Source organism: Etheostoma cragini, chromosome 11, assembly GCF_013103735.1.
Source record: "Etheostoma cragini isolate CJK2018 chromosome 11, CSU_Ecrag_1.0, whole genome shotgun sequence".
Classification (NCBI taxonomy): Eukaryota; Metazoa; Chordata; class Actinopteri; order Perciformes; family Percidae; genus Etheostoma; species Etheostoma cragini.
The window spans coordinates 22,352,964-22,379,172 of NC_048417.1; the positions used below are offsets into that span (position 1 = coordinate 22,352,964).

Genomic DNA, 26,209 nt, shown 5'->3' on the forward strand with positions numbered 1-26,209 from the left:
CCACACACACATGTTGTGGACTACAGCACAGCACCCTTGTGTTGTACAGTGTGCTTGATTCATCGGTTATTAATATTTAATGGCCTTCACAAGGTTGTTCCTCTCGTGTACAGATCTGGACTGGATGCCTTAGTGGTGATACAAGACAACGACCAGGGAGGGGAGATATTCAAAACCGTGGGGTCCAATCACACTTATAACTACCCACAGTTTATCATGTCACCCCGTCAAAATCCTTTACACAGTCTGAGCTACTTTTGCACTCGTATAGTTAACACGGAGACAGTGAAGGTAGCAAATGAAGTCATATTTAGATCCAGTGATAGTCCTTCAACTTGACATTATTCCCACTTTTTTTTTTTATTCTGTTTCAGCAGATTAATATCTGAGCTGCACAGAGCTGTTTAGTATAGCTGTGAAACACTTCCACTGTTTGACAAACAAGAAATAACCACACACACACACACACACACACACACACACACACACTTCTGACGTCTACATCTGATCACACCTTTGCTTCTTTGGCTCACCAGTGAGGAGTAAAAATAGTCTAGAGCTGCTGACTGATAAAAGATGGTATGAGGCTGCCTAGAGAGGCTGGTCTATAATTACTCTGGCTGTCAGAAAGTCTCCAAAAGTGAAGTGTGTGAGAGAAAAGTTATCTAAACAAAAAGGTTCTTGGTCCGTCTTGCTTGCAAAACAAAGTTTATTTTGCCCTGCATCATTCCTGCTTGGTGTAGCATCGCTGCAGTGAGATGTCTTCATCTTTAAGGCAGAAGCAGCAGCAGGCGACTTTGCATGTTGGCAGCACCTATAGTAACGAATGAAATTAACTGTATAAACAAAATTTCAACCAAAATGTCCTTTGAGGAAAAGAGTATGTGGATGGAGAGAAAACGATCACTGAGCTCATTTGGATTGCTTTATTTCCACACATGGGTTTGGATTTTTAGCTTTTTATGTGCAGAAAAGATTGTAAGCTAGTAATCATAGGGCCAAAATATGTGACAGAGTGGAGACTGGATGAGCTTGTCTGTAGCAGCCTCACTTACTGATGTAAACCAAAAATGATCATACTGGGTAAAATCATGTGCTCAACTAAAACTTGAGCTGGACTTAACTGTAATGGCTGCCTTAGAGTCATTCTGGCGCATTAACACTAGAAGTGCTGGGATTCCATAACTACTAGAACTGCCGTGAGCGGTCATTTTAACCGCCAGATTCCAAATACTATAATCTGTCATGATAAATGCCTAATTGCAATATTAATGCAGGTATTGTGTTAGGATACCTTTAGAAAAACGAAATAACACCAAAATGTACAATTTAACGAGTTTAATTATATACTTGAGTTGCCCAGGTGTTTCAATTATTCATATTGGCATAGTAAAACTTAATTATTTCATTCACATCTAAAAAATATGGTATGTAAATTAATTCAACATAACTTAAAACATGCAAATAACACCTAAAAGTATCTTCTTTGAACATTTATAACCTAACCTAACCTGTCACTGCCTCCGTGTTGGTGTCTGCTGTCGTGCGCAGCGATGCTCGGACCGTGCTCCGCTCCCTTTTCTCCTCGCTAAACTCGTGTCTCAGCTCCTCTGCTAGTTGCTGCCTGAACTTCCTCCGGACAATGTCACTGCTGGTGCACTCCTTGGAGAAGATGTGTGCAATTCCAGACAGTTGGAGGATGTATAAAGTGGTATTAACACGTAGTCAGCCACCGGCCATCTAGCTCTGTGTACCGCTCCTTCCACAGAGCGAACGCCCGGCGGCTCTTCAGAACGGAGTCCATTCACGTCGTATTCACGCTGGTAGCTAGCGTTACCGACTCTGGCTTTACCTTCGGCCCATCGGTAATGCCCACACTAGGTACTCAAGACCGCTTATGACGTTTCTTTGGCAGAGACGCTGATAGTAACTAAGCAACCAATATGCATCTTCAACCGCGCGAAAGATTAAAAACAATACCGCGAAAATCCGAGCGGTCAATATGACCGTGTATGGCCAAAATAGGTAAAAGTGATTTTATTTTCTTTGCCTTGTGTGTAATGTATATAAAAACTTTTTTTAAATTAAAATATAGAGCCTTTTAGGAAAAGTCAGGAACCAGCAGGATTGTATTTTTTTATCCGGCAAAGTTATTACATATGTAAATTTCAAAACGGTCAAAATGACCGTCATGGCAGTTCTAGTGTTAACCACATTAAAGCCCCTAAGCAACATGGTTGTAACCCATGTCACAAACTACAGGTGGGATCAGGTAATGTAGTGTGAAACCTGAACAGAAACACATGAGAAAGAAGCACCTTGACAACACTGGCAACGCCTGAATCCTAATGTAAACAGAAAGCTGCAGTCTCATTAAAAAAAAGTCAGCATGTTGTTCTGAGTATTTTTATTTTATCGGTCTTCAGTACCACTAAACAAGTTCTACATATAAATAACAAAGTCAGATATAACATATTCCTGCTTATAAAGCGGGTCTTGAATCAGAGGGAAGATATCCTTAGTGTTGCACAACCTACATATGTGTGTCTGTTCCAGCATTCATAATTTATCCAGTTTAATCACATCTGGTGATTGAAGCTGTGTAACGAAGCATGCACAACCACATGGTATCCATCGAACATCAAGGGTTTATACCACAGGTACAGGCAAGCACGCAGAATTCTTGTGCAGCTCCGTACAGTATGTCACTGTTATAATTTTGAAAATGAAAAACGTTTTTAGAAGAGAAATTAGTCTTTTGGTATCCGTAACAACACTGTTATCAGACTAGCTTCAAATGAGACTTAAACACAGACTTAAAATAAACAGTAGTCTTGGACTAAATGCAGCTCTGCAACCTGCATTTAAATGCTGAACTCATTGATAAATCTGACAAAGTTAGAGGGTTTTCTATCGCTCTCAATTCAGGCCTTAAATGCATTCTGTAAAGGATGTACAAAACAAAAAGAAATACTTAAATAAAAACAGATGTAGTTTCTGTCGCCCCCCCATGAGGAATTCAAAGTAATGACAATAAAACTGTCTGTGCATGCGCATGGTACTAGCCTGATGCCCCGACCCCCCATCCCCCAAGCAATTGCTAGTAGCCAAGGAGGACACGGAGAACAAAAAAAAAACATGGACTCTTCAAAAGAGGTAATTCCTGCAACCTGTTGAGGTTGCAAACATGTTTGATATCTAATTCACATCACTCTGAAAATGATTCACATTTTATCCAAAAAGGTACAGGTCCAGGGCCGGCCATGATCCACTATTGAATGCATTGATCGACTGATTTATGCTGTAACTCAGACATTATCCTCAGCATTAAAAAGATTTTGTAACTAGACCTGCAGAACAAGGGCCCGAGTACACACTTACACACACCCAGTGTTATTGTATATAGATTCATTCACACATTCTACAGCAAACACCCAGTGGACACTTCAGTGATTAATTATTAAGACAAGCGTGTCTTGAATTAATTAAATCTGTGAAAGTGGAGTAAGTAGCAAGAGAAGAGTTTTAAGTAAAAACATATTACATTTGTTATCAGTGTTTAACTTCAGGAAACTACAACCACTCTATCTAAATGTTTGTCTTCATATTTTTAACCTACGCCATTCGCCATGTGAGGACATCTTTTTGTCTATGCCTATAATTGAGAGTGAGGATTTATCCGCCTTCTTGGTGCTGAAGAGGAGGAAGGGAGATGTGACTGATAGCATCTGGTGTGAGAAAGCGAGAACACTGTAGACAACCACACCACTGCTCTCAGAGGAGCTTCAGAGAGTGTGAGTAGCAGGGGATGTGTTTATTGTGACAGGCTGGAACTTCTGTAGAAAATCGTGCAGTTGTAATGCTGTATCACTGCATTGTATGATGGTGAATGGTAGGTTACAGCCAAACTATATCTTACAAGTTTGACGGACCCTGACCCTGTCTCCTAGAAAATTCCGTTCTTATAAAAAAATTAAACTACATGTTTCGAAAGAGCAACCAGTGCACAAAGTCAAACAGTGACTGGAAAAAAACTACTTGCTAAGGTTAAGAAAAAGATTGGGGTGTGGAAGTAAGCAAGTTTGTTGTTCATGTAGCACAAGTAAAGTACAGTATGTTAACCAAGTCAACGCTGACTTTTGGTTTGAAGCTATAATGCGTAGTTTGTCGCCCCATGAGGAATTCAAATTAATGACAAACTGTTGGCGCATCCACATGATACAAACCTTACATGATCCCGCACACACCCCCTTCCCTCCTCCATGCAGTTACTAGTTGCCAAGGAGGACACGGAGGATTAAAAAAAACATGACGACTCTTCAGAGAAGGTAATTATCTTCACTAGAGTTTCTTCATCTTACTTAGCTCCATAGCAACTCATTTGACAAGGGCTTGACTGTAATGGCCCTCATTAACATACAAAATAAACATCTGCCACGCACTGCGTAAATTGGCAAGTGGATTTCTGGTTAGAATATTACAGCTGCTCTGCTGCAGTGGATTTATCTGTAATTATAGTAAGTGAGGAGAACAACGAGGACTCAGACAAACATAGTTGCAGCAAAACAATAACTTTTGTCACTTTCACATATGAAGTTTAGTTTAATTTGTCCACACTATAGGAAAAAAAAACATACATAGTTACGACTTAGTAAAATTGACCATATTCTGCTAATTTTCAGGTTCATAATTGTATTTTTAGGTTCAACCAGAACAGGTCTACGTGGTTACATTTTCAGAAACAATATATTTTTGTTGTACTGCACATTGCTGCAGATCCCGTTTTCACCCTGTGTGTTCAGGTTCTGTTTTAGCTACAGAGTGAGACATCTCACATTCAGCTACAGAGTGAGACATGTTATTTGTTTAAGCTACAGAGTGAGACATCTCACTTGTTTAGCGACAGAGTGAGATATCTCACTTCTCTACTATCTTTGTTGGGAGTTGAATATGCGCAGTAGCTCGGTAAGATCCCATCAGCTAGATAACTCACACAAACTTTGGTCAGTCCAAGGCAGGATTAGCTGGGAGACTTCTTCTAAACAAGGGCCACTTGTGGAATACCTGCATAACGGGGAGAGGAAGTTGTTCTTTTGGAGATTATGGTGAACTAATGTTTGTTGAAGCAGTTTTTTGCCACCAAAACGAGCTAGCATGCTAGCGCTGGCATGTGCTACGGCTAGCCACCTCATCTCGGCTAGTAACGTAGACAGCAATGCACTTTTGGAACAGCTCCCCTGGAAACTGAAGGCAAAGGAAATTCACAAACGGTATCTAACTCAAAATAGTTTTTTTCCATGTAGTATGCATGTGTGTGGAAGCACCAGAGACACAAAGAAACACCCCAAATCCCAGAAAAAGGGATTTTTTTCATAATACGGGCACTTTGAAAACCATTTTCACCATAACCCATTGGCCCAAGAAGACTGTAATTGTAACCATGTAATATAGCTAGAAAGGTATGCCATTTATTTGATCGTTTTGATGATCACTGTTGCACGGTCCCACACAGGGGAATCAAATTTTAGCTTTTGTCTTTCTTTCCTAAGACAATGCTACTGATCACGCATCACGTCTGTCTGTGGGTTTCACAAATATTTAAACCGTGACGAGGCAATTTCGTCTGACTTCGTTTGAGGTAAATAGCTCAATAAAACTTTTTTCATTTCCTGAATAACTGTTTGACATCCAAGGTTTGCACCAGACAGCAACGATATCTATCACCATGAAACAAATTGGTTGGTTAAGAGCCACTCTTTTAAGCCGTTTTCCTCTTTAGCACGCCAGCCAAAGCAAACCAGAGGCTGTGTGAAAGCAACCTCAAGTTTCATAATATACTGTCGGTCTCAACAATCAAAATATAGTTTTCCAAAAGCAGAACGTGATGTATTCTCAAGTCACTGAGAGCAGGGATTATGGATAGTAGTAGACACCTCAGCAACCCAACTCTAACCCAGAGAAGTCAAAGTGCCCTTGTCCCCATTCTGTCAACACTAAGATACTAAATAGCGATGCTCCGTGCTGCTGAATCCGGTACAAAGTTTTACACAGACCAATTGCTATCCATTGTTGCTAGTAAATGGCAAATGCAGTCTCAGCAAATCTTGTCAAATCATGGGTTGTAAAAGACATCATTATCCTCTACAGCACGCACACTACTTATGTCAAAGAATGAGACGTTTAACCACTAAAGGTCTGTCAGTGCCCCCATTCTGCTTCACTATTCTACATTGTCTGCTGCTGCTCAAGTGCAAATAGCAGGGGTAGTCATGTGAAACTGAGCAGGTATGTGGAGTATTAGAGCGCAATAGTAAGCATTGGTTATCAGGGATTTGATCGGCTATATTTTTTGTGTGTGTTTTTTTGTGTGTGTTTTTCGTGTGTAATTGCTGTTTAGAAAGTCGGGATTCAGGGCAAATTGTCCACTGCAAATTCCTAGGTCAATTGATCAACGTAATCTAGTTTTAACAGACATCTTGTATAGTAATCACTGCTTTCTCCTTCTGCAGCTGGCAGATAATACTTGTTCTCTATCTCTTACTGTTTCTTAAATGTAGCACTTGAAGCATATCAGCATATTTGTTGGAGTTACAGGCATCATTTTTGCATTTTTGTGTTGTATCCACATGGTCGAATGCACTTACCGCTGCTTTGGATGTAAGCTAAACACATGTGATATTTAGGATATAAACACTTGAGATATACAGCATGATGCATTTGGGCCTTTTCATTTAGTTTGTCCCTCTTTTTAACATGAACAGCATGATGGATATGTACAAACATAAAAAAATATCTGCTAAACACCTTTATAGGCATATCAATTAAGGGTTTAGGTTGTGTGCTGCGTTCCTTTGATTTTTCTCCAAAAAAGTGAAGAAAGTTATGGCCAAAAAGAAAATGGCTTGTTAATTCATGGGAGGAGGCTTTCCTGTATGTTACATCCACCTATGTGTACGTGTTGCAATAGCAGGTTGAACATATGTGCATGAACTTCATGCATTCTTCTAATAAGGCATGCGTCAGCAGCCAAGCAGACCTTAAAGTACCAGAATTGTTCAGTCTTCTTACACAATGTTAGTACTATTTTTGACAATTTTGGAAATCACAAACAGTGTGACATGAGCCCACTGAGGCAGATTTGTGGTATTGGGCTATAAAATTGACTTGACATGTAAAGGATGCTGCTGACAGTCATAAAAGATACACACCTGGACATCCACATATAAATTGGCAAAGCAAAAAAAAGCTAAAAGCGCAGTCAGTGATTGCAGAGAAACAACAAGAAGTAAATTATTTTGATTTCTAAGTCTGACACCATATGGCAACGTCCCCGCTGGCAACTTGGTATTTACCAGTAAAAATAGACTGCACAGGGACGGAAGGGAAAACAAGTGAATAAATGATTGTGTTTTCTACGCTGAGGCAGACTGTAGGTGGAGTTTGTGTGTACGAGTAAGGTGGATGGAGAGAGGGAAGGAGATGGAAGATGGAGAGAGTGGAAGTTAAACGAGGAGGGGGATTGGGCGGAGAGGAAGAAAGAAGGGAAAGTGGGTGGGACTGGATATTAGAGGAGAGGTGCGCAGAGAGAGGTAGAATTGGAGCAAGAGAGGGAGGGAAGGGGGAGAGAGAGACAGATATTGGGACTGACTGCGTTTCTGTGGTAACTGCCCAGATATGATGAACGGCCTGCAGATACCACAGTACAGCTGAATAGAAACATCTCTATTGTGTACACTCTGCCTTCTGTGATTCCTCTTTTGTTTTTGCCCTGGCTATGTTTCAGCAAACGAGACAGTGGAAGCAGCAGGAGTCAGCAAATGCATCTCTAATGACCACAAATGGATCCTGATCATATGACATTATCACAGCACTGAAAACAAAATAAAGAATTATCATGAAACATGCTGAATATCTTATTCACATCACTCTGAAAAAAGTATTTATACATAAATAAAAAGGATAAGGCTGGTGTTTTATATATTTCTTATCCTTGCTAAATCCCACAACAACAAAACCAACAATGCATTCCATGACCTCTCAGTATGTTTTTTTTGTTGTTCTGGAGACAATGATCTTCTGAAATAACACATATGTAAATTGCACATACATCTTTAGTTTTAATTGTATATAGGCGGCAGATGTAATGAGCATTGTAGGGTTTAGCTACAATTACTCACAAAAGAATTACATTTCTTAGGGACTATTTTCACCCAGTGTAGCTATAACACTGAAACACTAAAATATCCCATCAAGCTCTTAAAGTCCCCATCAAGGAACTTGCTACACTTAACACCAAATGTAATCTAAAACATAGATCTAGATTATGTCTCCACTGTCCACAACAACTTTTAATGGCCTGAAAGTCTACTGCTCTTAAAGTATTCTTAATAGATCTGATATTATTCTGTGGTGTAGAGGTGTGTACAGAATGGAGCTACAGTCTCTAAACTGGGTCTTTGGTGTATGGAGACGACCAGGGATTAAACAAGGGTTTAATTAATCCATTCTCTGGCTCAGCTCCTATCTACAAAGTCACAGCACAAATAAATAGCCATAAATTGATGGTTTATTTATAACTATGTTGGGCTTTTACTTTATGTATCTGGGTTAAATCACAGTAATTACAGCTCTACTGCAGGGACAGAAAAAAACAAGAGGAACCAAGAAACAGAAAGAGAGAAATTGAAAAAAAAAAAAAAAAGAATAGAGAAGCTGTGTGACTTGGCCAAATGTTGGATTGTTTTGGTTTTTTACTCTATAGTGGTTAATAGTTTCTCTTCACTATCCCCATCTTCTCCTGCCCCGCTCTAACTTTCTAAATATTCTGCAGTCTTTTTTGTGTCCTTCCTCTTTTCTGTTTCCGTCCTGCTCTTACTCTACATCTTGCCATTCCCCCCCCCTTTTAGTCCCTCCCCCATCTCCTTGCTCAAACATTAAGGTTGGCGGGGCCACGGATTGATCGTGTGGCAGCCTTTTAGTCCACAGGCCTGCTCCCAGAGTGCCTGTAAGGCAATCTGAAAATCATTGTTGCTGGTGTGCAGTCCATCCCGCACTCTGAATATGGAACAGCTTTTCCCGTGGCTGCTTATCAAGCACAATCCAAATGCATCACACAAACACAATTCAAAAAATTCCCTTATACCTGATAATGAAACAATATCTATTCAGTTGCTAAAATGCCTTGGGGTTGGGCTTTCTAATAAGAAACAAAGGCAGGAAAAAAACATTTCTTATATTTAGCTAGAGTTCCCATACTAAGACAAACAGGTGAAATGCAACATAAATTGAAGGAAATATGCATTTCTTCCATTTCAATTTATATGAGCGTCTGCTTTCCACTAAAGGAGCTGAAGTGCATTAAGTAAGACCTTTCCTGTTTGTCAATTGAATTTTATATCCTGGCCAGTGGCCACAAAAAGAACTCTTTTCTAATTAGCTGCAAGGTGTCCAGTCAACAGTCACATCAGCGTTCTATCCATTTGTAAGGTTTAGTAATCTGGGACCAACAGCAATGCTTCACCCCATGTTGAGATTTTGACCACTGTAGTGCTGTGGAGCGATGCCAGGGCTTGACTGTAACTGTTGCCTGGTTGCACTTGGGAACCAGATTGAGTCAATTGGTATCCATGTCGTGGCCTCTGGTCCCCCCCTTTGGCAACCACCTATTCAATATTTGTTTTTTCTTCGATAAATAAAAACATACCAAAACTTACAAAAATGGAAAATCTTAATCCAAAAGAAATACATATTTTATTTGGTTGTCTCAGTTTGTGTGCAACACAACATTTGATACTGTTGTGCGACCGCTTTTCTTCACACACACGTGTTTGCCAAGAAACGATACAGGTAAGGCAATTTTCTGTTTATGTTAATGGCGCATTTTAAAATCCGGTGCTACGGAATGTACAGGGCCGAATAGCAATGCAGATTTTGAGGCCACCTACACGTTTGCGCTGCTCTCTAATGCTCCGTATTAGACGTTGGAGGCACACAGAAACATAGCTGCGTGTCACGCTAGTGAACACTAATAAAACGCTACTTGGTAGCAGTAACGTTTACTGGATTAAAGATTTAAAGAGTTAAAATTCTGACAGCTAAAGTGGTGTAAAGTGAGACTGTATTTCCCTGTAGAGGATTCCAACAGCAGGATGTACAACCGTCTGCCTTTAAAGCTATGAGCTAAAGAACACAAACGTACGGTGGCTGAGACAGTCCAACACAAACATAAAACCCACAACACTAATGCAAAGGTTACAACACTAACTCAGAAAGGGAGGTTATTTAAACCTGAGAGAGAGCTCCAGCCGGTTTCAGAAAGAGAGGTAACTTAACTGACTGTGAACTTAATCTTCTGGGAGCAGATTTTCTTCAAGTAACCAAGTTTCTTTCAGTCCCCTCCCTCTGACACAGCGCTATCATTTTCTCATTCATTCATTCATTCATTCAGTCTGTATCAGGCACATTTTATTTGCATGAATAAAAAACAGGGTTGTTTTTTATTGTTAGGCAGACGTTTTATTCTCTAACATGGCATTTCTTTTTGTCGACAATCCCGTTGATCAACAATGCACGTTTCAAATGGAAGAAAGAGTGGTTTTGTAAAAGTTTTTGGAGGAAGGAAATGCATCTTGGGATACGTACATTTTGGTGAGGAACACTGAATGTAAACGGAAACTCCATGGGGCATCTTTACCCAAATGGATGAAGATTTGCCTCATCTTTCTTTGCTACGTAGCAATGATACAAGTGTAGAAGTACATAAGGAAAAATATAAACTGTGGCTTTTTTTTTCCATTTCCCTTCCCGTCCATTAGAATAAATTGTTATGTCGTGGCTTATATTTCACTGGGATTTCTTAGGGAACAAAGAAGCAAGGGAACTATTTTTTTTAACTTACAATGACACATAAACCATTAAAACAATACTGTCATGAATGCCATAAATTGTGCAATCTCTATAACCAACTGCATAAAATATTGTCTCAGATTAGGTTTTTTGTCTCAGACCCTTATTTACAGAAAAAAAAGAGGAAACATACAGTGCGTGGGAGGGTGATAGTGTCTGCTCCAGCATTACTGTGGGCCTATTTTTTATTTAGTTATATTTATTTTGGTTGTTTTTTCTGTGTTCACATGCCTTACTGACCAATACATCAAGTCAACGTGAAGTCATCTTTACAGCAATATAACACTTTGAAGGGTGGTCTCTGCTCGCTATCTCAACTTGATATGCCTGATAAAGGCTCCATGTCTTTCATCAATTTAAATGGTGAATGCCATGCCAAGGCAGCACAACACAGCTCCTCAGAAAGGTCGTGAGCAAACGCTGTGAGGCCATTTGTGACCGAGCCATTCAAGAGTCAGTACAATTGAAAGTAGAGCAAAAAGGGATCTGAAACTTGTACCCTCAACCCCTCTAAATGTTAAACTACTGCTAAGGTCACAGAAGAGCAGAAGATATCTGTGAGCTTCCTTAGAGAGAGAGAGAGAAAAAAAAGATAGTGAGAAGAAAAAGAGAAAGAAAGGTTGCCAGAAAGAGAATGAAAGATTTAGTAGTAGAAAAAGATGACTTTACCCTGCTTTACTAAAACATACACACTTGACAGAATCAGAAAAAATGTTTTGACTTTGCCCAGATACGATTAACTAGATTTAGTTCTACCAACATAGAAAAACAATAAAACGGGGGCAAAGAGGGAGGAATATAGTGAGACAGCACATAAAGAGGAGGTGAAGAAAGTAGAGGGTGATGAAAGAAGCAGATGGGATGTAAAAATGTAAAAAGATGAAAGACGGCGAGAGCGAGGGAGACCGAGAAACTAGGGCACAGGCGGGAGGAAACGGTACGCTGGTGCTCTTTAAAGTTGAGCCATCACAACCACTAAATCCCCAACGCTGCCTGCCAGGACTCACCCTGCCTCGTCCACTGGTCCCATCTCACCTAGCAGAGCTTCACTCCACACCTCCATATCCTTCTGTTTCTCACTCTTTCTGGTCCTTCTGTTCTCTCTCACTAAGTTGTCTCCTCTTCAGTGCTTTTATTTATTCATTTTTTACCCGCCGCCATGCTGGGTGGTAGCAAAAGAGTGACTTGTGCTTTCATTTATTATTTTATGTCCTTACCCAGTGCCGCCGACCCGTCCTCTAGAGGCTGCTGTTATGACTGGTGGAGGGGAGCATGTTTACACTTTCCTTCGTTCACTTGTTCTTGACTTTTTGTATCCCAGAAGCCGGGCTGTCGCCCCCTCACTTTTAGCGCTTAACACTTTCATTGTCATTGTAATGTTCCAATAATTTGTCTCTGTCGAACAATGTCCGTCCACACACACACACACACACACACACACACACACACACACACACACACACACACACACACACACACACACACACACACACACACACACACACACACACACACACACACACACACACACACACACACACACACACACACACACACACACACACACACACACACACACACACACACACACACACACACACACACACACACACAGTCTACCATTTATCATCTTGTTCACAGGTAATGTTAAAGCTGCAATAGCTTGGGAGGCCATGGAAGACATCTGTGGACATAACACACATATTTCCACCTTTTAAAGTGGCAAACTTGTTAGCAAACAGTTGCTTATTTACACACCCAGCATGTATGAAGCCACATTTCAAGTCTGGCGACCAGATCCTTATAAGTCAAATTTACATGCTGCCTTTAGCAATTTTGCGGTCTATATCGACAACGTTTCATTTTTCAGGTGCCGCCGGAAATTTTGACGGATGTCCCTCTTTTCAGCCCATGTCAGTTACCTTGTGTTGAAATTTTAAACTCCGGTGGATTTCTAAGGACTACATCTCACATACAGTATAAGTAGTCATGTGACCCAATATTAGTATAAAATATATTAGAGCAGCTTTAATCAAAGTAAATATTTAAATGGTGAATCTTGTGTGGCCGACTGAATAAAACTTTTGGCTAAGTGAAATCAGTTTGCTTGATTAGTTTGCTCTGAGTTAAAATCACGTGAAAAAAAAGCAAGTTTGTTCTTAGTCAGTAGACAGAAGTTAGAGTATGTTGGGACACATCGTGACCCAAAAGTGATGCTTTGTCAAGATGACAAGGCATCACCCCGTGTGGCACCCACAATAGGGCAGCACATCCTCTCTATCATGAGACAACATGTATGATGACACCGTTGCTGCGTCATTTCACAACACTGAGGGGTTACTGAGGTACAATATGCAGTTCAAAAAAACAAAACACCAAATGCATCACCAAGCAGACTCCATCAGATCTGAGGTTGTGTGATTCAGTTGCCAAGAACGATAAAGGCATGTTTAGCACACACAGTAAGGGGATATCAAAGCAGTGAAAGACATCAGGTTGTTCATGTAAAACACTTCCCGCTAAGACCTCTTTTAACCCGTTTCCTACCACTTTCTTGTGAATTTTAAACTCGGGTGGATTTCTGAGGACTATGGTGACATGCTCCTCAGATCTCTGCAGAGGTAAATCCAGACATCTAGTTTTCTGTTGCACAACTAAAACAACTTTTGACAGTACACATGTTCCACCTAAACAAGTTTCTTCCGGAGGTTATTTTGCAGCGGTTTAGTGCAAAGGTTAGCGCCACCCAAGATGGCGCCATGGAGGAAGGTCATATGTGATTAAAGCCTCCACCTGAATGTAAACAGTACAATTTCACACCATCGCTGGCAGTTCTCTCCACTTTTTGGACAAGGGCAGAGTGCACCGTATCATCTGCTCTGCTGAGAAGGTGATTGGCTGCAATCTGCCGGCTCTCCAGGACCTATACGCAGGACACGGAGGCGGGCAGGAACGATTGTAGCTGATCCCTCTCACCCCAGACACAAACTGTTTGACCACCCCCGGCAGGAGGTTGCAGTACTGCTGCCACGAAAACTGTTTCTGCCCCTGTGCAGTCAGGCTCATTAACAATGCCCCAGATTCCCCTCCTCCCATCCCTAGTCACCCTTTTCACCAATAGGCCTACTATACATTTTTTGGCACATTCTGCACTGAACCCATTCAGCCTCCCTTTTCTATAGGCTAAATAGCAATTTTCTCTAAATTTATTTCTTTATTGTTTTTATTGCATATCCATGTTAAATATGTGCGTTTGTGTATGTATGCACCCTTCACCAAGGCAAGATCAACATAAGTTACTTACTGGGGCAATAATTTCTGATTCTGAGAAATGTCTTTTACGCTGCACAGTTTTACTTTTATGGTAAAATGCTAGAATGGTTTCCAAAAGCACAATCAAATCCAACTGATATAACCTAACTGACAAAAAAATGAAACAAGAGTGCTTCTTTGTATTACATGACGTAAAGGGCCAAACCAAATGTTCTGAATAAAAAGTATGAAAGTGCAGCCCCACTCAAGCAGACAACAGTAGCACTGTTAATTTTCCTAAATGTCTGAACTCTGCTTTCACAAGGAATTGCAGTGATTCAATCATTTGCTTCTCTGGACAGTCAACTTTCATCATGTGGGTGAAACATGTGTGGTCTGTTTAGGCGGTTACAAAGGCTTCTTTTAAAAACACTCCACAGTGTTGCCGTAAAATGCATTAGCTCTGTTCTTTTCATCTGTGTTTTTTACGTGTGTCCTTTCATAGTTACATTCCCATTTGTCATGACATCCTGGATGTGTTCACTGGCAGTCTGGCACTGGCACTTACAACATGCAGTTTGCACCATTACTATAGAGCAGACTACTGGATGACAACATCTACTCTTGGTCAACAGGAAAGTGAGAAATAAACGGCTGTAGTCAGTTTCGTTACTACACCAACACTGGTACCAAGTTAACATATAGCACTTTAGTACATGTTGCATGCCTATAAAGGAGTATTTTAAAGGCTTACTGAAAGCTGCCACGGCCAGTATGAGTGTGACCACAATGGAGATCCAGGAGACCCAGAGTGCCTTCTTCCTGTAGCTCTGAGCCTCATGGGGCTTCAGGCGCATGCTGCTCTCCAGGAGACCTGCAATGAGACATAAACACTGTAACAAGGGTTCCTTTGCTCTTTTTTGTCTATGTTTTGTTGGGTGATCATATCAGACAGCCAGAGGATGCATTATTTGTCATTTGACCTTTTCCAACACCTATATGGGATAGGAATAACACTTTGAAATCATGACTAATCAAATTCATTAAAAGAAATGTTAAGATCTGTGTATTCATCTAAAAGCCCAAGAAAATCTGAGTTACCAATTCTATACATTGTTTGAATACAGCATTTCTAAACAGTAATTAAAATTTAGGATTTTGGATCAATTCCAAAACAATGGTGTAAGGCCAATGATTACTATTTCATTCACATGCATGTGTAGAGCACATTTAAAAACAGTTGACCAATGTCATTTGATCAGCTACTGTGATATTTTATCATAAAAAAACAACATACAAGACACCAATCTGACCCCCTCAAAAAACAGATTGCAATGGCCCTGCAATAGTATCCTAAAAGGAATCTATGCTATTGGACTTCATAATATTTAGGTTGTGGTTAAAAGTAGAGCCATGTTATTTAACATTGTGCGGAAGTATCTATTTTCCTCAATGCAAAGAGAGGTCAGAGGTCCAGCTCTGCTAGATATATGCTACATGTTCATAGAAACGTTTTCCTGTTAAACCAACTACAATCAGTACACTGTAAGAAGCCCAGTAGACCCATCAATGGCTAGTCATTTGTCAGGATTGGAGAGCAAGCATCAGGGGAAGGACCCAAATGCAGTCGAGGACAGGCAGATTGGTACAGCTCAATGATTTATTAAAAAAAAAGGCTTACAGGCAGACTCCAAAGGCATGCAGACAGCCAGGTAACAGGCAAACAAAGCAGATAACAAAACTCCACCAACAGCAACGCAAAAACGAACTGACAAGGCAACAAAGGAACGCACAGACTAAATACACAAGGGTGATTACAACACAGGTGGAAGCAATCAGGGAGGGGCAGGCAATTACAAATGCAGGAAGTAGAACACGGCATGACACGTGAGGAGTGAGCCTTCAAAATAAAAGAGGAAACAGACTTTACAAACATGATTACTGTTTGGAACATGAATGGAGCTTTTTCTTCCACCCTCCATGCATCATTCTTGTTAGATAATTCCTCAAACCTTCCAAGGGAGAAACAGACCGTTGGGAATTTGCACTGAGGGACATTGTGTAACGTCTGAAGACCCTTGGTATACTGCTGATTACAGGTCTTAAGAGAAACAGGGACACCTTGTCCAGTTCTACTTACTTTAATGACCTTCACAGAGTTAAACAGAATTTCAAGAGCAGCCACTGTACACCTGTCTCAATCCACAATCCACCACGCTAGCACGCCCAGCTACAGAGTACATGATGTTTGGAAAGTAGTCCTTCAAACTAATACAAAAAGCAATTAGGAAACAACCTTGTTAGAATATAAACTTACCAATGAAACCAATCAAAGTATATCACGTTTAAAAAATAAGTCAAAAAAAAAATCAATCTGTTGCTACTATTGACTTTGAGAACCAAGTGTAATAGCTTTTTGAAGACACGGTTCCCTTCTAACAGTCTTTATTTTATGCTATTCTAAAGAGAGAAGGTGTTAACGCAGGATACTCCTCATACTCCACATAATGGCTTACAGTCACAGCTCTGTGTCTGGGTGAGAAGACTTTGCCTCAAGCCACAGACAAAACAGATTCCAAACTACCTCAAGCCATTCCGTTGTCATGAAACGTGAGGCTGGCTCTGCAGATTCATGCACTATTTATAAGCCTGAACTTTTACATCCATTTTAATGCAATCAATTGTTATTCTATCCAGAAATTTCTCTGAGAGAGAGAGAGAGAGAGAGAGAGAGAGAGACTGATTCATTTTCAGTCTGCAAGTTTGGCCACCAAAACAGGCAGATAGTTGGAACCAGTGAAGTGAAAAAGAAGGCTATTTTAACTTTTCAACCAACTAAACCAAATGTTTTGGACACAATTCAGTGGACGTTACTTGAATATTTTCATTAAGGAGTATGCTAACTGCAGTCAAAGGGCTAACTGCATAATATTTAGGTATTTGGGGCTAAACGGAAAAGGTTTGAATGGAATTTCTATAGAGCAAAATAATGAGCTCAAGTCTTTTGGAAATTGAGGTAGTTTTGGTGAAGAAAACTCTTTCTTCGGGGGAATTTTCTCTCACTGGCACAGATGAACAAAGGTTCAATACGGAGAATGTGTCATTACAGCGGGAGAGTTATTATCCAAGATGTGCACATAAACTCCAAAATGCTTCCACAAAGTAGACCTTCACCTCTTTTGCCTTCCCAACTGAACTTCCTTGAATATTGCAGAAACCTCAACTCTCTGTCTTCAGTGGGACACAAAACTGGGTTATTGTGAATATTCAATTGTAAATGTTTGTCATTGTTCCATGACGGGAGGGGGGGCACAAAAGACTGATTTGAAAGAATGCTTGAAATCAAGGCAACACAGAGATATCCTTAATTTTAATTCCTTGTATGGGTCAAGCTCCAAAACTGCAACAATCTACATTTCCCATGATGCAATTAATAGCATGTTTTTGTTTGGCCCTTCCTGTCTTGTGCATGCCTACTTTCTGATAGGAAGCCCAAGCTGAGCTGCTTTTAGAGACTTTACAGTAAAATGGGAAATGCTTTTTTTTCTCAGACATGACAAAGCTCCTCCACAACCACAGAAGAGATTATAAAACTGGGCTAAGGACTGATCCCCATTACTTTAGAAATTAACCTTTATGTGTAAAATTAGTAGAGTTTAAAAAGATCCCACTCAGTTTCAATGAGATGTTTTCACATATTGTAGAAAAGCTAATTGCTGGAGTAGTACCTGTTACAAGTGCATTACGGTACCCTTTGTCTAAGTACATGTTGTACCCTTACCATTTATACCCTCAGAAATCCCATCTTGTATCCCATATGAGAAAATGGTCCTTTTTACAAATGATACTTTTACTTGAGATATGTTATTATTGTTCATCTTTATGTTTCTCTGGGATGGCCAGTTCACCATGATGTGATCTTGTTGTTAACTCCCACTGTTTGTCTTAAACTAAGTAAGTCAGTAGCCTACATGTATATAGTAATGTTCACAGATAATCACAAAGGGCTTTACAATAACTTTGAATATGATCATTAAAAGACATATGAAGACAAGGACAACACACAGTAGGTACATGAAACCAGACAGCCCTAAAAGCCCTTGTCTAACTGACAGCCTGTTTGAATGAGTCTTCAACTGCTTTTTAAAAGAATCGACAGTGTAGACAGGAAGAGACATAGCAGAGAGAGCGTCCAGAAGAAGATGGTGCCACTAGGATATGATCCCTCAACAGCTACCAGGTAACTTAACCACAGAGTTGGTTACTATGGTAACTGAGCCTGTGAACGTAACCTGTCGGCAGCAGGTTTTCTTCAAGAAACCCTGAGTTTCTCTCCTCCCTCTGACACAGCACGTCTTTTCTCATTCATTCATTCATTCAGTCTGTATCAGGCACATTTTAGCGCAGTTCATCTGCATGAATAAAAAACTGTTTTTTGTTTTTTTTAACTGTGTTAGGCAGACGTTTTATTCTCTAACATGGCATGTCCTTGTGTTGACGATCCCGTTGAGGAAGAAGCCGTCTTCCTTCCCAGGGATTTAAACGCACGTACTGAGGCCCCGACTATAGATGTATTTTCCTTTCCAGATGCTAGCCTTCCTATTTGAGCCGTATCGTTTTTCTTCCCAGTCTATCAGTTATGTAGCATACATGACCTTATCTGTCCTCATATCACTAACGTCCCCCATCGTGGACATGCTCTTACATCCCAGCACATTCTTTGGGTCGCATTAGGTTTTTTTCTTTACAACATTGGTGATGCGGAGCATGTAAGGAAAGCCACCGTATGCAGAGCTGTCCGAAGAATGTGACTCGCTCTGAAATGTTTTTTAAACATTTTTGTAGTGTTCCCTAGACACAAACCAGTAAGAGCCATTAAAAAGGAGTTCTACAGTGATGCAGGTGAATGATGTAAACCCTTTGAAATAAAAGATTATGAATTATAATTCTGTTAATGATGATACTGCAGCCTCAGAATGGGATTAGTAGGCCTGGGACTTTTTCACCCGCAGGATGGCATCTAAATTAAACAGGATATAAGTACCATTTCACCAGTAACATTAGACTTATGATTGAATATCATATTAATATGATATTTTTGAACTAACACATTTACTGTAGCAGTTTTCTCTGGCGCAAATTCTCTCTCTTTAGCAGCAGCAGCCGCTGTGTTTCTTTTTAAAAGAAATATATGTTCAAATTCGCTGTATGTGGCATGAGTGTTTCCGCCGAGCAGTTTGTTTCTGGTTGTTACCATGGTGAATCGTAGTATCTTGGCTCCATTCATGCTGCCTTTTTATAGTGGTGGTGCATTGTTGGTTGATTGAACTACATCAAATCAGCTGTTCTGGAACCAAAAACTCAGTTTCCCATCTCAGGATAAATCAACTCAGATCAGGGTTGGACTCCGAGTTTGTTAAACCTCCTTCCTGAAACGGGCCGCGGCTCCTGTCCATCTGTTCGCCAATGTGGAAAACCAAGATAACCAGTTTGAATGCCATCGGTTTAGAAATCTGCCAAGTAATTCATGGAAGCCTCTTAAAGCTTCACTGAGAAACCTTTTATGAACAGTTCAACTTGATCTCTCCTCTCTTGCATCCATCATGTTCTACATTCAGCATCATTCACAAATTGAAATCAACAGGTTTGTTGTTGTTTTGAAGAGGAAAACAAACAACAACAACTTGTGCTGAATGGGAGCTGAAAATCATCTGTAAGGTATCTGTTGCTCAAGGAAAACGAGTTGCTGTGTTACACGTAACTGTGTGTTTGTCTGTGCTAGCCCTGCTAGAATACATGTGCATTCATGTAGTGCAGGCTAGTATTTTTTTTTTTTTTTTAACCTTTATTTGTCCAGGTAAGTCAATTGAGAACAAAATCTCATTTGCAATGGCGACCTGTCACATTACACCCAGTTACACATTCAGACCTGGACGCTGCCCAGTACAACCACAGTCTGATGTGCTGGCCACTGAGGGGTTAAGGGTCTTCAAGGGCACCTCAGCATCGGTAATGAGGGAGGGACAAGAGCTGCTCTTTCACTTTCTCCACCCGCATTTTATCTTGTCGGTCTGGGAATTGAATTGGCGACCTCCAAGGTCTCTGGAATCTATAGGCCACCATTGCCCTACATGTTCACTGCACGTGTGAAGGAGGCGGTCACACGGAGCAGCAAGTAGAGCTACGTTTACATCTATCCAATCATAAGATCACTACATCATCTGGTCATTTATTATCTATATTTCCCTTTTGACTTTAAAAGCATGCAAGGCCCACTGAACGTCCATTGGCTGTGACTGACCAGGAGGCTGACTTAGTGCAAAGCACATGTCGTAAAAATTCCTGACTGGACATGCTGTGTTAACACCTTAAGGTGCTAGGAGCCAAAGGGATTTTCAATGAACAGGAGCATTGTTTCCAGCCGAGAAATGGCTAGATGCCATGTTATGCTGAGAAACATCACGGTCAGTAACAATCATACATATTGATCATGCTTTTCAAGATGACCTTTGCATGCACATACAAAAACCCAGTTTAAAAAACTGCTCATACAGCGGGACAGTGAGCTTCTCAAAGAACTTTGAAGAAAAAGCTTGTAAAAAACAAAAAAACTGAAAGAACATTCCTTTTGTTTGAACTATTTTAGCTAAACTATATTGCGTGTGTGTGTGTGTGTGTGTGTGTGTGTGTGTGTGTGTGTGTGTGTGTGTGTGTCTTTCTGTCTGTGTGTGCGTGTGCGTGTGTGTGCGTGTGTGTGTGTGTGTATGTGTGTGTGTGTGAGTGTGGCAAAGGAGGGAAGTGAAACAGCATGGTTGACTCACTACGCTCACATGATCTCTGGCTTGGAAATCATACAGAATGACCTTTATCAGGCAAGGGGGTATGGGAAGGGTTTTAATCAAAAATGGTAATAAGTTGCAATATGGGCAATAATAATAATAATAATAATAATAATAATAATAATAATAATAATAATAATAATAATAAATATTAATCCCACAAGGGGAAATTACAATGTTTTCACTCTGTCGTTATTACACACAGGCCTGAATTTTACACACACACACACAGAGAGAGACACACACACACACACATGCTCAGTACCTACGTATACATGCACTAAATGGAGAGATGTCAGAGTGGGGGTGGCCGCCCATGGAAAGGTACCTTGAGCAGTTGGGGGTGTGATGCCTTGCTCAAGAGCCCATTGGCAGTGCCCAGGAGGTGAACTGGCCCCTGTCCTGCTACCAGTCCACCACCAATCGTGGTCCATATGGGGACTTGAACCACACACAAAAGGAATTTGCATCATTCGCGTGAAGCTGTGTTGCCAAAGCCTGTCGGTGTTGAGATTCTCCTAACGTCCTGAAGTAGTTCAGAAATGTCAGGAAAGCAGTGTAGCTGTTGGTGGGCAGGGAAACTCTCCGAGCTCTGTGCACCTCCGGATGATGCAATGTTATTTCGTCCATGGTTGATGACGGAAATAAATGATAAATAGAAACATTGGAGCACTTTCTCCTCTCCGGCGCGTCTCCTGCGAGTTCCAAATCTTGCAACTGAGCAGCAAGAAATAAGAATACTCTTCCCAATGAGACACACCCAGTTAAATGCATCTTTCTTCTGTCATCCTACATTCTGACCATTTCTTTATCTTTTCTCACGGTAGATAGCCTCAGAGGTGGATACTCTAGGTTCCAGCTCTTAAAAAAAATAACTAAATCCAAGCTTAAACATGATCAATATGTATGATTGAGACTGACCGTGATGTTTCTCAGCATCACGTGGCATCTAGCCATTTCTCGGCTGGACACAATGCTCCTGTTCATCGAAAATCCCTTCGGCTCCTAGCACCTTAAGGTGTTAACACAGCATGTCCAGTCAGAAGTTTTTTTGACATGTGCTTTCCAATAAGGCAGCCTGTCAAACTCTAAGTACAATCACAATTTCAGTTTTTTATTAATTACTCAAGACATGCTTAAATATATTAGTGTCATTAAGCTACTGAAAGTTATCTGCCTGTCAATTGTCCCTTAAAATCAGATCCCGTTAAAATGCACAACAAACAATTTGAATGCTTATACATACTAGTGACAGGCTTGGGGTTCATAATAACTGAGGCCCCTCTTATCAACTGTGGAATGTTGCACAGGGCTACAGGTTGGATTGCATTAAACGTCACACACACACACTCACATGCTTAAGCAAATGCACTCCTAGGGGTTTGGCATGCATGTGACTGGTATCAGAATCTAGCTTAAAAGCAGGCAGAGCCCATGTGCGTCAGTGTTCATGTTTTTAAGAATCAATTGAATTCTCGTAGGCAACTTTGTCCTCAGAGCAGAGGCATATCGTTTGTTTTAAACTATGTACCAAAATGATGGAACTCCCTTCCCAAGGCTATCAGTCTTACGGTTGGGGCGGGGAATTAGTGGATACTGTCAGGTTTAAGGAGGTTAGGACCCGAGTGCAGGAAGGCGAGGGGGGGAATGCAGCAGTTAGAAAAAAAAACAAATTTAATCTGAACAAAAAGAGTCCTTCAAAACAGGTAAGTAAATCCAGAGATATGAGAAACATGGCAGAAAGGAACACGAGGGAGACCTGACACAACACAAAACTACAACAATCTGACAACGGCTAAAGGTGACACCAAGAGTCATGGCCGCGGGAACTAGGGGTGCGGAGGGTGCTGCAGCACCCCCTAGCAAAAGGACAAACAACTACAACCTTAATTTAAAAAACATTTATTTTTAATAAATTGATTATTAATATAAACCTAATCCCTTTTATTAGAAATTAAATGTAATACATTTTACAATTTGGTAAGTAAGAGATGAACACATTATATGATTACAATGAATCTGTCTATTTTGCCATGAACGAGGCCTCTGACGCTGATGAGTGAAGGTAGTTGTGGGAACTTTCCCGGCGGGTCAACAGTACAGACGTTCGCTAGCCATGGCTCAAAAGCGCATTCTGGATTTCTTTATAAATCAACCACAGGCTAAAAAGCCTAAAAGATCGGAGGCAGAAAACTCAGCAAATGTAACCGAAAGAAGCTACTAGCACCTCCACACTCCCAGAGCAACCTGCTAGCACCAGACCACCAGGCAGCTAATGTTGTCAGCCAAGCTAGCAGCAGCAGGGAAGCCGCGGAGGGAACTCCGTGCTGCAGCCTCGGGGTCACACTTTTCATGGTAGACGTTTTGGAGATGAGGATTTTTTTGTGTTATGACTGAAGCACAAGGTTAGAATGCTGGTTTATTATTATGCTGCCGACGTGCGGTAAATCGGCATCAACTGTTCAGTAACAGTTATAGTTTTAGTTAATAGTTTGTTATAAAATGATTAGGCCCTGTTAAGAACTGTTAATATACGGCCCAATATCTTTATGCCTTCAATTTGCTATTGCTGTGCTACAAAAACTTATGGCTGCATTTCTCTATTTCAATGTTTGAGTTAGGACTGACTTGCTTCACTTTCATTTGATTTAATATAACTCAGTGATGTGTTTAGTGGCTGTCTTTTGTAACTTGTAGTAGGCCTATTCTGTGCCATTGTTGCAGCCGTGTGCCTGTGCGCTACCTGTGTTGGTCCTGTCTTGTATTACGGACTTTATTCTTGTTTTTTGCTTGTGGAGCGTGTACATGTGTTCCAGTTTTACTATCAAAGCCTTAGTAATGTTTTGACACCACAGAGTGCCTTTGTTTTAACAAAGAGATATTTTGTCTTCATCTTGACGGTATGGGTAAGAAGGAAATTTATGTGGTTGAATAGCGATAACGGTCTATTATATTACTTTCTGATGTTCCCGGGTCAGTAGCCTATGGCAGGCTAATTATTGTCTTGGATAGACTATTTATAATGAATTGAATCTCTATACAGCTCAATCAATTGGGATGGGTGCAGTTAGGTGTGTGGTGGTTGACTTTGGCTGAAAATTTAACTCTGGGAATTTGTCAGCACCCGCGGCTCTGCCAAGAGTAAATACAGAAGGTACCGAGGTGACCAAAGGCAGGTGACACAAGGGCTGGGAAACAGGTGAAAGACATCAGACAATCTCAAGGGCGGGAAAACCAAGACAGGAAGTAATACTAGATAAGACGGCACAGAAAACAAGACTATCACAATAAAACAGGAAACAGAACATAAAAAGCAAAAGACCAAAAATAACCCAATCACAAGACATGACAGAAAGCCAGGCCAAGAAAGCAAGACAGGAAAACAGACTACCACAATAAGACAAGACAAAACACCCAAACCATAACAATAAGAGATGCAACTTCCTGTGGAAATGTTTCAACCAATTAAAAACGTAATTATTCAGCGGTGCTTTTAACTGCCACTCTTTTCACTCTCTTTATTTTGATCATGACATGTTGTGTTGTTCCTATGCTTTCCCCAGGTTTTATTTTGATCTTCCACATATTCTATTGTTCTTGGCATATCGGTTTTGGATATATAGCTGCATTTGTTGATTGTTGCTCATTTGATTGCTCGGTTTCATCACACAAGTGTCTGCACTTTTTCTTTTTAAAACTGCTTGATTATGTTTGTTTTGTGGTTTCTCACTTAGTTGTTAAAGCACTTTGATCTGCAGTACAGACTCTGGTGAAAGATGCTATAAATAAATTAGATTATCTATTGGTAATATTGAATAAATAAATGTCTTTTTGAAAACAAAATTTTAAGCTTCGAAATCAACTTTTGCTTGACTCTAACCTGAATTCTGCTGATAAAGGACTAACATAAATAATTCAAATGACAGCGGAGTAAAAATACCTCACATGGATAAAAATACCCCTCCAATCTCCCCTGGGTCCCCGTTAACACACACACACACACACACACACACTCCATAAATTCCCATCCATATCATAACTTAAAAAAGCAGATCCAAACATAGATAGAGGTATTTGAAGTTACCTTCTCCCTCCACACTGTCCGTGATTTTCATCTCCTGGCCCGTGGTGAACGCCTCGGGCTGGCTGGGGCTTTTGGCTGGCTGGTGGTGGTTGTTGGTGAAGCCATCTGGGGCGCACTGGCCGTTCCGCAACGCCGCCGAGCTGGGATCCACTATAGTCGGGTCTGGGACAGGGTAGGACTCTTGGTTGGCCGGCTCCGTCATTGTTGTAGTTGCTCTTTTGATTTCAGACTCAAAGGCAAGGAAAGATGATGATTATGGAGAAAAAAAAGGTTCACGCTGGTTTGCTAAGTGCACCAGCCATCCAGCGCGTCCATATGCCACCGGTGTCGACTCAGATGCGCAGAGGGGGGAGAGGAGATATGGCGATAAGAGAAGATGGGAGATAAAGGACTGATCTCCCCAGCACCAGCAGCGAAACAACTCCCTCTAAACTCTACACCCTGCGAACGAGGACCAGCCGAGTCCGGCGGAGCCACTTAGAGACAGTTCACGGTTAGATGCGGCGATGCGATAAATCGCTGAGATCTGCTGGGAATCTGGCAGGCGGTGCCAGCTATTCTTTTTTCCCCCTCCTCCCCTTCTTACTCCACTCCTCCTCCTTCTCCTCTCCCTCCTCCTCCTCCTCCTCTTCCTCTCACAACTCAGCTGGCACCTATTTCTAATACAGGCCAATACATGAAATAATCACTGGCATCTATCCTAAATCACTTTTTTATTTCATCAGTTTAAAGATTTTCCTACAGATTGACAGTGACTGATGAAGCTATAAAACAACACTCTAATGGGGTTTGAAAAGTTGTTTTTAAGCAGAATTTAAAGTAGCCTAACGAATGAAAGTTATACTGTTTCTATGGATTAATGTTTATGTAGCCTAGTCTCGCTTTGCCGGACCCTCCTCCAAATCGAGATGGTAACTGGTTTAGTGTACATCTTTCTTGATGAAAGATTTTCCATCTAATCCCAGAATCACATTATTGACCCATTTGTTATCGATTCATCAAAAAATCAGTTGCTGAGTGGATCAACCTGCCTGCAGTCTGTCTCGACGCTCAGTGAGGTCCCTAAGCTTCCTAAGCTTCATCTATTGACCACCAGGTGTCGCCAAAACGCAGGGCTGTGGCCCGGTGA

General features: G+C 40.8%; 1 protein-coding gene across 1 annotated transcript in view; it reads right to left on the reverse strand.

Annotated features, from left to right (window-relative positions):
- Positions 1-25,636, reverse strand: part of LOC117953542 (transmembrane protein 163-like) — a 70,980-nt gene extending 45,344 nt beyond the window's left edge. Inside the window, exons 1-2 of the mRNA XM_034886682.1 lie at positions 25,081-25,636; positions 14,912-15,031 (exon numbers count right to left, since the gene is read on the reverse strand). Coding sequence (XP_034742573.1) covers positions 14,912-15,031; positions 25,081-25,282 — 322 coding nt within the window. The 5' untranslated portion in view covers positions 25,283-25,636. The remainder of the gene's footprint in view (positions 1-14,911; positions 15,032-25,080) is intronic.
- Positions 25,637-26,209: the final 573 nt, after the last annotated feature.